This window comes from Artemia franciscana, chromosome 17 (assembly GCF_032884065.1).
Source record: "Artemia franciscana chromosome 17, ASM3288406v1, whole genome shotgun sequence".
NCBI classification, from domain to species: domain Eukaryota; kingdom Metazoa; phylum Arthropoda; class Branchiopoda; order Anostraca; family Artemiidae; genus Artemia; species Artemia franciscana.
The window spans coordinates 40,741,679-40,755,232 of record NC_088879.1 but is presented as its reverse complement, the minus strand read 5'-3'; the positions used below and the strand labels follow the sequence as shown (position 1 = coordinate 40,755,232).

Here is a 13,554-nt window from a genome sequence, read left to right as displayed (position 1 = left end):
TTCGAAACGAAAATGTTGCGCAGCGAAACCCGCGGTTATAAAACAAAGCAAAATTACAATCGAATAAAGGAACGTGTTAATTTAGCGTGTCTGAGCCTGTAATCGATAAACAAAAAGGAGGAATCAATTTTTAGTATACGTGACGAGTGTAAAATTACACAAAATGATAAAATGACTCTGAACAACTAAAAATAAGGCAAGGAACAAGAAACATCAGCAAATCACATTGAATTACAAATGAACATGTAAAATTTCGGAATTCAACTGAAATTAGTGATTTACCACCATAGAAGTTGAAACTAAAGAAGAAAACGATGATTATGCCAATGCATAATTTAGATACTTCAGAAGGTACACGTATTGGAACATTCCTGGTTGTTAATGAATTATATAACGACGCAATTAAACAAAAATATAACGACTGGGGGAAAACTGGGAAAGAAATTTTTTCGGTATCTATGACGTAATGCTGAATAGCATTTAATTTTGAATGAATCCGAACAGCTAAAAGAAAAAGCATAGCAAAAAGAATAAGATAATGATGCATGGAAATGAAGAACAAACGGGATCTACGACTAGAAGACATGCGCCAAAAACCATCGTAACAAATCTCAAGTGAAAATTACGGACAAAGAAATACGTGGTTAGGAAAAAAGCGACAGGGATGATCACATCGAATCGTAAACGAAATCTGCCATTAGAAGAAAAGCAACAGAGGGAATTAAAACGAGTCCCAGGAGAAAACAAATTCTACAAAGTAGATGAATCGATGCACTAACAGGAAGGAGGAATTGAAAATATGCCAGAATTCCCAATTCAATTGATATTGCTGATTTGACACCTCATGACTTAAAATTAAAGGATAAAGCGATGATTATTTGGAAAATCCTATTAGGAAACAAGAAGCACCAATCCATTCTTCCACCATCTGTACAGATGAGCAGCAATACTAGACATCACAATAAGCTGCAGTCCTTTGGGTACCGTACAGACTCCTTCGTGCCATATTTTATAAGCATATTTTAAAATGAAATGATTTTCTCTTTTTCTATTTTACTTATGATAGTAAAAAAGCATAATTTGACGCTCATTTTTGGGTGCTACTACAGCTATTTAAATAAACAAATACGAGGTGTCAAATAACATTGCCAGTACTTCTGCATTTGCTTTCAGAGAGATGTCACGTGGAGATTTTATAAGCAGTAGCAATAACTGCACATTCAGCCAGAGCCCGAATAAGATAAAGCGCAATGCCTTTTAAAGCCATTAACCATTTGAAATGAAGAACCACCATCTCAAGTCACTGGCCATTCCAAAAACATAACCAATGGTCTAGTCAAGCACGAATACCAGTATTTCTGCATTCGTTTCGAAGAGATAATATGTGGAGATTGTATATGCGAAAGCAATGACTCCAAATTCAGTCAAAGCCCCAAAAAGATGCGATAAACCGCCATCAACCACTTAGATTAAACTACAAGTATTCAAATAAACTTAGACTGAATTCAGCCAAAGCCCCAAAAGATGCAGCGCAACGACTTTTAAAGCCGTTAACCACTTAGACTAAACTACTACCACCTGAAGTCTCTGACCATTCCAAAAAATGTAATTAATCGTCTCTTCAAACAGCTTTGCCAGTATTTCCAAGTTCGTTTTTGCAAAAAGTAACACGTGGAAATTGGTAATAACTTTTATTTAGGTGTTCTTTCATAAAAAAGTAATAAAATACTTGGTCCTATCTATAGTACTTCTTTTAATTCTACATCAAAGACCAAGGTGCTATTTGGAGGTATTGCAGGAGGTGCACCTCTCGTTCCGTACCTACAAAAGAAACAACATATGAGCTCTAAGAACATTTTGTGCTAAATGAACCATCCAAAAATAAAAACAAATTTATACATATAAAAGCAATTATTATTATATGTGTCTGAAATATGAAATAAACACACCAAAACACAAATATTTAACAGTTTTTTCTCGCAAAATTGTTCACATTTTCTGGATATTCAATTAATGGGTTAGTTCGTCATCTAACAAACTTTCAGATTCATAAAATTTCCTTTTCAGTAAACTCTCCATGTTTGGTACAAATTTGGAAGACTTACCAATTTAAGAGTAAATTTAAGAATATCCTCATTTTACAAGAGAGGAAAATTTTCCGCGAGGGGAAATAATGGGAATTTTTCGTGAGGGGAAAGAATGGGAATTTTCCCTATTAAAATGAATTTAATTCGAATTTAATTAAAGTAAATTAATTAGGTAGTTGATTTTTCATTTAAAACTCCGCAGAATATTCCACAGGGAAGTTTTATGGGGGAATCTTCCGCAAGGGGAATTGTTGGAGAGGAATCTTTTTTGAATTTCCTTTCTTTTGAGATCGCAGCACCACACGACGGGTGGGCTAGTTGCATATACGGATAAAATCATTAATAAAAAAAAAAAAACAAGAAAAAACAACACCTATGTTATATCCGGAGTTGTTGTGACTGAGTTTGATTCTTTGCTGTTAATGGAATAAAGCTTTTGCATTACTTTGAGGTTATTTCCATATTAATTACTGCACTCTAAGAAAGATTTTTAGTTAAGTAGTATCTGAAAGACCTTCTCCAATCCCTAGTATAGGTTTTTCTCTCTGGGTATTTTAACCAGCGTCATGAAGACAAACAACAATTTACGCGTGGAAGATCTAGCGACGACACTGCAGGTCTAGTTGACGACCAGACCCCCTGTACGCTGTACAATTCGTCCGACTTCTATACTTCTGTGGAATTTGCTGGGCCAACTAGCTTTTCCTGATCAACGTATATTTTCCAACAAAACTGAATAGCCATCGTTCTGAGAAACGCTACGCCAAAGCGTGTAGTAGCCATTTAGCAGACTTTTGTGTAACATTGGCAACAGACGCTTTCTGAATTGTGGATACTTCCAGTGCAACTCCTCATTACCTGGTAAACTAAAAGACACCCTTCTACCAGCACTCCCGGGTGAAATATCCTTTCTTGACAATGATCAGCTGTTTACATATATACACAATAGTGGCTCTACGAGTAGTATTGACCATGTGACAACAAACTTCCTACTCATGAAAAATATAAGCGGTGACTCCGACCATACCTTTAGCGACCACTTATGTCTATCTTTCAGTGTCACTTTTCAATCTATTGTCACCCACGCAACTCAAAAATACTTTATCAAAACTGAGTGGGAAAAAATTGACTCAGTGCTGTATCAACACACTTATGGCGAAACCCTGAGCAAAGTTAAAGTACTCAACCAGCTAGTGCACAGCGTCCAAGATTCCGTCGCTTTAATCATCTATTGTGAAGAAATTTGCCACGGCAAAAAAAAAAAAAAAAAAAAAAAAAAAAAAAAAAAAAAAAAAAAAAAAAAAAAAAAAAAAAAAAAAAAACACGGGAAAGTTAGCCGTCCCCTGTCGTAAGGTCTGTTCTGGTTCTCGAAAATTAAGTTGGGACATGTGTCCCCTGGTCAAACAATCAAAAAAGTGCTAAGTTGTGGTACAATATCTGGAAGGAATTCGATAAGCCCTGGTCTGGAATGATCTTCCAACTGTTTCGGAGCACAAAGAAGGACTACCTATATCTAACGGAAAAACTGACAAGTGAAGAAGCTGATAAGGTTTCAGAGCAAGCCTCAAAAACATGAAAGTAATGTGGAAGTTCTTCAAGAGACCCCAGACTAATGGGAAAACGTGCTCATATGACATTCCGGAAGAGCGATTGTTAAGGCATTACTCTACAGAGTTTGGTTCCAAAGACCCCACACTTGAACGGGATTGTGATAAATGAATAAACGAAAAACTCGAAACCTTATTAAAATGCGAAATACCTTTGTGATATCTAATTCGACTGTAGCTAAAACAGTATGTAAATAAAAACGCGGAAAGGCACCTGGTCTCGACGGTATTTGTCCGGATAACCTAAGGCATGGCACTGACCTCTTGTTTCGGCATATCACTCTTCTGTTCGAAATGTGTCGATTGCATTATGGTCCCCAGCTCATTTTTTACTGGTGTTCTGTCAAATATCCCCCAAAAAAGGAAACATCAAAATCAGTGCAGAGGATATAGATCAATTACCGTTTCAAGAGTTCTCGGTAAAGTCTTCGAGCTACCTCTCCTTCCAGAAATTTCGTTAAAGTGTAGATTGGATTATCGTCAGTTTGGATTCCGCCGACACCTGAGTTGCAGCTTTTAAAGAAAGCTATTGACAAAGCCTACAGAATTGGATCCTCCCTCTGCGTGTGCAGCGTAGACATATCAGCTGCATTCGATTCAGTTGTGCAGTCTCAGGTGTTCCTCAAAATACGCCAGTGTGGTGTGAATGCTCATGTCGTAGCACTTTTATCTTTATGGTACTCGGGCAGTTTTGCGAAAGTTAAAGTAACCTTAGCAGATCGAATAGATTTGTTCGAGGTCAATCGACAAGGATCTGTGTTAAGCCCCATCCTGTTTAAAACCCTGCCATCTGCAATAACAAAAGACGTTACTGGAGGATTTAGTATAAATCTATGCGACCTCAGCCTGCTTTGGTGCGCTAACGACCTGCTGATGTTAAGCTCCAATGTTACTTCTCTACAACAAAATATTGACCGCCTGATAGCTGGTTACAAAAGTATCGGTCTAAGGGACAACGCACTAAAGACGGAGTATGGTGAATTTTGTCCCTCGGCAAGCAAGCAGCGAATCAATGGCCGTACATATGTGACAGTTGAACAAATGGATTTTTTCCCTGGAAATACCATGAAGTAACTGATAATAACGTAAGGTCATGATGTCAGAAGTTCTCGTTTACTAATAATCGAGAAAATTACAGTGAGTATTCGTTGAAGATACGGGAAGCTTGTCTCTCTGAAATTTAGCTTAAACAGGAATATTCTTGCAAAGCTTTACTCAGCAGTTGCTCTCCCTTACCTGTTTTATGCATCTCCGCTATGGGACTGGTTCAAGCAAACTAACAGGCTAAAACTCCGGTCTGCATACTTCAAACACCCCAAGTTTTTGCTTCGATACCCGCTCTACAAGAGCAACACATTCGTCCTTAGATCTCAAAGTATGGTAGGCCCAATTGTCGTTGTACCGTTGGCTCTACATCTCATCTACAAGTGTGAATGAAGAAGTGACTACCTAAATTTTGTTCTTTGATGAAGTTTTCTTGCTTTTCCTTTTCTTCTTTTGTATTACTCTGCTTTTCTCTTTTTTTTGTATGAGCAGGCAAAAATAAATTATTATTATTATTATTGAATTATTTGCGGAGTACAAAAAAAAACATGTCGAACATTACAGTTTACCCTTTGAGAGCTACATATAAGCAGGGTAGGCGTAGAAATGAATTTATCCCGCCTCATGACTTTTTTCCGTTTTATACTCACGGAAAGAAGTACAAAATTATTTTTAGGGGAAATAAAAGACCCCCCCCCTACCAATTATCCCACAGCTGTGATTTACCAAATTTGTTTAAAAAGAGGAAAAACAAGTCCCATAACTGATTGAAACACAAGGATTTTGAGTTCTTGCTCATAAGAAAAATCTTTTCTCTAGCCCCTCTTCCCCTAAAAAAATATGACAAAATCTTCCAGGAAAGCAAAAAAAGATATTATGATGTTCAGCATCAATTTCGTCAGCGTTTATTATAATATTAGCTCTTTTAAGTATTTCTTTCTCCCATAATATTTTCCATAACCTTGTTCTCCTGATTTCGTAATTTGCGTTGATTTAAGCGGTGTGAAGTGTCCACATTACCTTTGAAGTTTATCTTTGAAGTTGGAGTCTTTCACCTGCCTTTGACCTGTTAAGATCAAAACCAGTGTATATTGTTTAACCAGTATTTCACAAAGGTATTATTATTAGATATTATTATTATTTATTATTAATCTATTATTATTTATATAAATGTATTATTATTTAGATATTTTACAGCCTCTTATCACACAGCTTTACTTATCACACAGTCATTACTTATCACTACCTATCACACAGCTTATAACAGCTTGAACTATTTGTATTAATTCAGTCCATTGAACTTTAATTCACTCAGAGACCTTCAGGGATTCTAGAAGTTTCAAAAAAGTGAAATAATCCGATTAGTATTTATGAACTATATTACTTGTGTAATAGCTAGCTGTTAATAGACCTCATTTAGAGGACAAATCCTCAATTTTTTTCGAACTAATATTAAAGATGAACATAAAAGTAGAAAAAAAGACAGAGGAGGGCGACTAAGTTGATTCCTATCTAATTAATTCTCAATGCTTCCAAAGACTATCCAGGCTCCAAGTCTCTTCCATTCAATTCAGGCGCACATCTGGTGCATCCGATCAGGTGCACAAATCTAATTCATATTTACAGAATCACTAGGGAATTGACGATATTAAGCCAGATTCTTTTTTTTTCAATTACAGCCATTATCCAGCAATATAGCAACACAAATATAAAATCGATCCTGTTAAATTAAAAACTACAATTGCCTAGGACTCATGCGTTAATAGGGCTGTTGAAGAGTAGGGTAGCCTACCATAAAAGGTAATAGAATCATCAAAATAGCCGGTATTTAAGCATAGGCTGGTATTACGCGGTACTTAAGCGTATACCTTTGTAAATAAATCTGTTTACTACTGAATGGGCTGTCCAATATGTTTTGCATTTGTTTTAATATCTTTTAGTCGCTTAGTTTTTGCCTCATTTTCTGTTTCTTGTTCTGTGATTATTGCAGTAAGTGTTCCTACTGTTCAAGGGCATTTAGCAAGATCCCCTTCCGCAGACACATACAAACTCTGGAGCATAGGTCAGAAAAATACATAATCTTTTTCGCAAACGGTTTAAAATAGCTTCCTTTAGCACAGCCCCTCACCCCAGGCTCTCCCAGAAAGTTCTTAGGTTGTCACCCCTCTTAGGTAAACCGGCACACTCTGGATTTCTATCCGATACTGCCGTAGAATACGAAAAAGAATATAATATTATGCAATCTTCAAAAAATAGAATAAAAAAAAACTTAAAAAACCGCATAAAATTGAAGTTACAAAAAATAATATTGAAGCAAATTTAGCAATAACAGATCCTAAAGGGATCTTTTTGTAGGTAAAAGGCGATGCCTGAAGCCCCGAAAAGTACGTTTTTTGGGCGAAGTTTTTGGGGAGGTTCGTAGCATCAATATGGCAAACATCCCTTAATTTGAAGAGTATGTTTAAAGTAAGATAGCCATAGGGGTGGCAAACCTTTATAGGTCTTAATCAGAGTCTTCCAACCCCCCCCCCTTAAAGTAAACATGCACCTTCTTGTTTTTGTCAATTTCCTTATCAATTCTTTTCAATGTAGCTATTAGAAATTCTTTATTCAGACAGCTTCAACACCAAAGATGAATTCGTTCCGCTTAGCTGGTACTGTCCCTTTTAAGTATTAACAAAAAATCTTTTCCACAACAATGAGCTTTTCAAAGAAAAGTAAAGAGCCATATTAAATCCTAAGACGACTAGAAACAAATTTATGCAATAATTTAAACTAACAGAAAGTCACTCGTTGATCTTAATTTCTGCTCGTGTTAAGTTTTAACGTGGCTCTTTACTTTTCTTTGAAAAACATATTTTTTGGGAGAAACGTTTTCAAATTAACTACTGTTCGTTTTCAATTGACATAATTTTAATTTTTGATTAATTTGGATCATTTTAATTAAAATCGTTTATAAAGCTACTGTTCGTCTCAAATTTCTGCTGGTCTCACGTTTCCCTTATGACAGTGGAATAACTTTGGGTAGAAAGTTGTTAGCTTGCATATGCTGATGCCATTAATCGTCTCAATGAGAAAATAGAAGAGCTCCAAGCCAGGGCAAATAAAATAAAATGAAATAAATAAAATAAATAAATATATAATAAATAAATATAAATAAATAAATAAAATAAAATAAAAAGCAAAATAAGCTAAGCAGCTAGTTCGTTCGAAGAAGTTAAACGCCAGCCAGACTACGGGGATGCGGCAGTGGAGCGGCAGGCAGGGACAGGTCTTCTCTAAGCAAAATTATTATCTAGGGTGAAGAAACCGAGAGGCTGGATCAGTACGTTTATCTACCAAAACCAACTCCTCAAAATATATCAAACTATGTTTTTCCAATTGCTTCCGACTGTATCAAGTCACAATATTCCATTTCGAAAAATCATTCCATATCATTCTATCATTCCATTTGAAGATACGACTATTATCATTAATAGTTTATACCATTTGAAGATACGACTCATTCTATACCGTTGAAGATACGACTATTATCATTAATAGTCGTTATAAACTATTATCATTAATAGTTTATACCATTTGAAGATATGACTATATCATTCTATACCGACTATACCATTGATGGATACGACATCTATCATTCCATTTGAAGATACGACTTTACTGTGCGTTAGTTATTCCGGTTGCAAAGTATGGAGCGAAGGCTAAAAGCTGGAGTTCTAGCTTTTAGATAAAGACAAGCCAAGACAAGGATCGTCTTGACGGCTTTCAAAATGCAATCGCTAGGAGAGTTTGTCGTCACTACATGCCTTGATCACGTGAGAAGCTACTGGCCAACCGAAATTGCCTTCAAACCATTATCCCGGAAGTTAGAAAATTAATAAATGAAAATAAATAAAGATAAAGCCGCCATAGTATAGAGAGGAGGCTAAAAGCGCGAGAGATCTCTAAAAGCCAATGACAAGCACCGTCTTGACGGCTTTCAAAATGTAATCGCTAGGAGAGTTTGTCGGCATTCCATGCCTTGATCACGTGAGAAGGACCTCCTTAAATTGCCTTCAAACCATTATCAAGAACACCGAGTTCCAGCAGATTTGATAGTTAGGACACATCCATCGTACTTCTCTAGCCTAACTGCCCAAAATAGACCTCGAATGAAGGACGACCTTCAAAGCGCTGGCAGGGAAACTTTTCTGTCCAACCCTTCCCAGTGATGCTGAGGAATGGCAAGAAACATGGATGCATGGTGAAAATACTGTCATGATAATACCCAAGCTCAGGGTTGGTCAGCCTTACGGGATGGCAGTTAAATAGTAAATGAGTTAAAATTTCTTAAAGATTGGGTCAAATATGACCAAATTTGAGGCTCTTTGGCAAGTTCACGTTCATACATTTGTAAATTCTACCATCAAACGGACTGATTGACTCTCGTAATTCTTAATTTGAGACCAGTTTGACCTAGCCCACCCTAAATACAGAATACTTAGAAACACTTAAACTTCAGAACCTTATAATACTTAAGAACACTTCCAAAGCCCAAGGACACACAAACAACTACTGGGATGTTTTCTCTTTGGTTTGGAAAATACTAAAAAGTTTCTGGACAACTAATGAATTAAAATCAAATCAGTGATGGAACTTCACCACTGTTTGTTGTTTATTACTTGGTCAAATTGGTCCATGAGCGCTTCACTTTACCATGATAAAAAGCTGAGTACTTACGCCGCTTGATGTGGACACACAATTCTTCGTTTGCCTCCAACTTTCATCCCTACGATTCCAACATCCCAACCTTTTATGACTTCACCTGTTCCGAGTTTAAACTTAAAGCCAGGTCCCTTCTGTGAGGCATCAAATTGCTTGTTGTTGTGCTGAAGTCGCCCTAAATTACGAAATAACTAAAAATTAAACAGAAATATTTAAACCTTCAAAACTTTCAACTGCCTCTGGTGGCAGCCCCTCCCCCTGACATGTTGCAGTAACTACGATCAATAGGATAACAGTTGCAGAGGAACACTGTCAATACGGGGTAAAAAAAGAGTTATTTTTGAAAAGTTTTCACGAAAACGTAATTTTTTTTTTACTTTTTGCTTTTCTAATGGTGAAAAATTCCTCTTTGATACTGAATTCTTACGTACGTCTAGGGTCTTATCATAAAAAACCTTATAAATGATCTCCTTTCCAAAGATATATAGCAATGCAAATTGTTCCTAGATTGGCAAGTTAAGTTAGAAACAATTACAAACCCTGGACCAGCACAAAATAATATATTTTCCCCATAATTTAACTTTAAAAAAGATATTCAAACAAAAACAAAAAATAATATATCATAGTTACCAAAATCAAACAAGGTAACTTCTCTACTAAACCTATATAATTAATTTATTTTTCTTTAATTACACTTCAGAAGAAAAAGAAAAAAAAAGATGAATTTGACAAATTTTCACGTAAAGGAAAGTGTTCTGAGACATCAGAACTCGATGCTGAGCACATTAGAAAAAACATTAAATTTTTTGTTTCTTTTCTTCGTTTTTTTTTTCAGAAAACACTATTCACCAAATACACTGAATTTGAATGATCTAAAGCAGTGATTCCAAACCAAATTATTGAGTCTATCGTTCCCTTTCAGGAAAAATATTTCTCAGTCCATATCCCCTCTAGAAATAGTTCTTTCCTTTAAAATTTAATAACAATTAAACAGAAAGACATATAAAATAATACTTCTGTCTTCTTCCATAAAATATAGTTAAAATGAAAAGGTTTGAATTAGAGACATCGATGTTTGAAATCGCAAGTTTATTTATTGAGCTCATAATAGAAAAGTAGGACAAAAAATTTCAAAGATCCTGTTTGATTTCAAAATTTTCCAAAAATTCAACATCAATTTCATTTTGTTAATAAGGATGAACCTGGTGTGCAGCTAAAATTTAATTTTTACTATTAGGTTCAGGTATTTAATATTAGGATTTTTCAATATTAGTTTTTAAAAGAAAAAAGGTTTGAATTAGAGACATCGATGTTTGAAATCATAAGACTATTTATTAAGCTCAGAATAGAAAAGTAGCACAAAAAATTTCAAAGATCCTGCTTGATTTTAAAATTTTCAAAAATTTTAAAAGTAAAGAGTGTGCTTTAAAAATCAGCAAATTTACCGCGATATTCTGTTTCCAATAGATCTCTATAATTAATACTATTTTCAGAGATAATTGTGTAAACCACATTGGCCTGCCATAAAAAAAAAAAAAAGAAAAGAAGATCCGAAGATCTAAAAGAACTAACGCAAAAGAAGCACTGGTTATAACTAACAAACATTTGGAGGTAACATAATTTTGTTCACTTACCTGGGAAATAAAAATATTTTCACCAATCTGGTCACTTATTAGGATTTGGCGAGTAGCGTTGGATTTGCTAATCGTAGATATTGGTGACTGACTTGCTCTTGGAATTCGAATTTTTTGGCTTTTAAATTTTTATTTGTTTTGTTTGTTTTTTTTGTTGGTTCTCCAAATTGTTCTGTTTTTAGACTCACATTTTTCCAATTTTGGCTGTTTTCTTTCTACTGGCTTTCCGCATTATTTGGCTTTGTGTGGTTTTATCCTAGTTACTTCATTCGCTTTTTTTCATTTCCTTCTTTAATTTAGTCAATTTCGTTTCAGTTCCATTTTGTTCAAACAGATGAACATGGTATGCAGCTAAAATTTAATTTTTAATATAAAAAAATATTTAATAATTGAATTTTTAATAGTTAGATGTATAATATAATATACTGGGCTACGTGAAAACACACGTTTTGCATAAAGATGTTCAAGAGAAAAGGAAACGGAATATTTAGATCATAGCACTAAAAAAGGGAGGTGACCACTCCTGGAATATTCGCTTTGTTCAACCGTAACTTTCGCTGGCCTTAAAAAATACCATGCTCAATCTTCATTTTAAAAATTTTTTCTTATTATTATTTATTATCATCACAATGCACCTATGGACATCACCGCCCTTTGAAGCTTTCCAGAGCCCACAGGGTGGTGCTGGCGCAAGCTTTGGTAATCACTGATTTAAAGAAAGAAAAGTGCATGCTCTTTATGCTCTTTATTTTTGTGTCTCTCATACAGCTTATTTGCGTACGAACAAGTATTGTCCTTTAAGCTTGTTTTACTTTCGTATGTCCCATATTAACTGTAAATTGTGTAGGCTTAATAGACCTATTTCCTAGTTACGACTCCAAATGATAATTTTTAATCACACCGACTTTTTATTATCATTTTTTTAAGTCTAATTAGCAAATCTTGAAAATCTAAAGTATCCCTAGCAAATTGGCCTTAGCTTGCGATTCGTAAACGACAGCTTTTGGGAAAAACTTTCTATTTTAAAGAAAATAGTACAGCAAAGAAAATAGCGGAGCAAAGAAAATAGTGGAGCAAAGAAAATAGTAGAGCGAAGAAAATAGTAGAGCAAAGAAAACAGTAGAGCGAAGAAAATAGTAGAGCGAAGAAAATAGTAGATAGAAGAAAATAGTAGAGCCAACAAAATTGTAGAGCGATGAAAATAGTAGAACAAAGAAAATAGTTGAGCGAGGTGAATTAAACTTAGGAAGAAGCTGAAACATCTATCTTGAAAAGCTCTGAAAGATGCAGTGATCTAGCTTAGCTTAATTTCTTTAAAATATCAAAGAAAGTTTTCCCGAAAAGTGATTCTATGCTTTTTAAAATGCTAGAGAAAAAGGGGGACCTATTTTCAAACAGTTCGCGGTAACTGTAAGGAGCGACACGACTCAATAGTAACCGAAACTCTAAAAACGGAATTTTAATATCAATAAATATATCAAAAGAATCGCCTTATTACACTGACTTCAAATATATAAGATTCACTAGGATTAGCGTTACTGATAAAAGGCTAGGAGCCTGAGAAATTTAAAAGGGGGGAACCCCCTAAAAGTCAAGGAATCTTAATGAAAATCGCACAGTCAGATTCAGTCTATGAGAGAACCCGGCAGAGGTTTGAAGCTCCTATCAGTAAAAATATAGTACTTTTTTTCAAGATTGGAGGACCCAAGCCACTTTTCTTCCGCAAACCTCCCCCCCCCCCTATAAAATTTTTTGAGAAGTCCAAAAAATAATACCTTTAGAGATAATATGACCCTTCCCACAAGCCTTGGGGATCGGTATTTAAGTTACAAAATTTAACCATTGTTTATGTACAGAATTTGTAATTGTGAAGTATGCAGACATTTTTTGGGGGAGGGAGGATTTTGTGCTTGGGATGATTTCCATCAGGATAATTTTCCGTGTGGATGGAAATTTCCGGCGCTGGACTTTCCATTGGAATTTCACACTGGAGAGATTTGACGGAATTCCGACATGAATTTTTTTTTTTTTATTATTTGTCTTACTTTTTCTTTTGCTATTCACTTTTGCATGTGGAGATGTACCGGGGGAATAGACCGAGGGAAATTTCCTGTGTGTTTGGAATTATAGGAAATAATTTCCACGGAAGGGGGGATTTCTTGAGTGATCGGAAAAATGATTAGAACTTAGTCTTTTTCAAATGCAGGTATTCTAAGTAGAATTTTTCAGACTGAATCTTCTGCAATAAATTTTGCGGATTTTCATGAGGATGGAATTGTCCGGAAAAAATACGGGGGCTAAAAGTTTGACAGTTTGTCCCCATTTTTCAAGGACGACTCCTGAAAACCCAAGGGCCGTTTAGTTAGAGTAGGAAACTTTTTTAAGTGCTAAAAAATTTAGCGTGAAGAGAAAGGTATTGAGGGGGGGGGACACCTTCATATACGGAACAATTTCTGTTCGTTTAGGGTTTTAATG

At 35.3% G+C, this 13,554-nt stretch overlaps 1 protein-coding gene across 2 annotated transcripts in view; it reads right to left on the bottom strand.

Moving 5' to 3' along the window:
- Nucleotides 1-1,676: 1,676 nt before the first annotated feature.
- Nucleotides 1,677-13,554, bottom strand: part of LOC136038238 (46 kDa FK506-binding nuclear protein-like) — a 52,535-nt gene continuing 40,657 nt past the window's right edge. For both annotated transcript variants that reach the window (XM_065721344.1, XM_065721345.1), the window contains exons 8-9: nt 9,461-9,620; nt 1,677-1,821 (exon numbers count right to left, since the gene is read on the bottom strand). In XM_065721344.1, the coding sequence (XP_065577416.1) occupies nt 1,740-1,821; nt 9,461-9,620 (242 nt within the window). In that variant the 3' untranslated portion in view covers nt 1,677-1,739. The remainder of the gene's footprint in view (nt 1,822-9,460; nt 9,621-13,554) is intronic.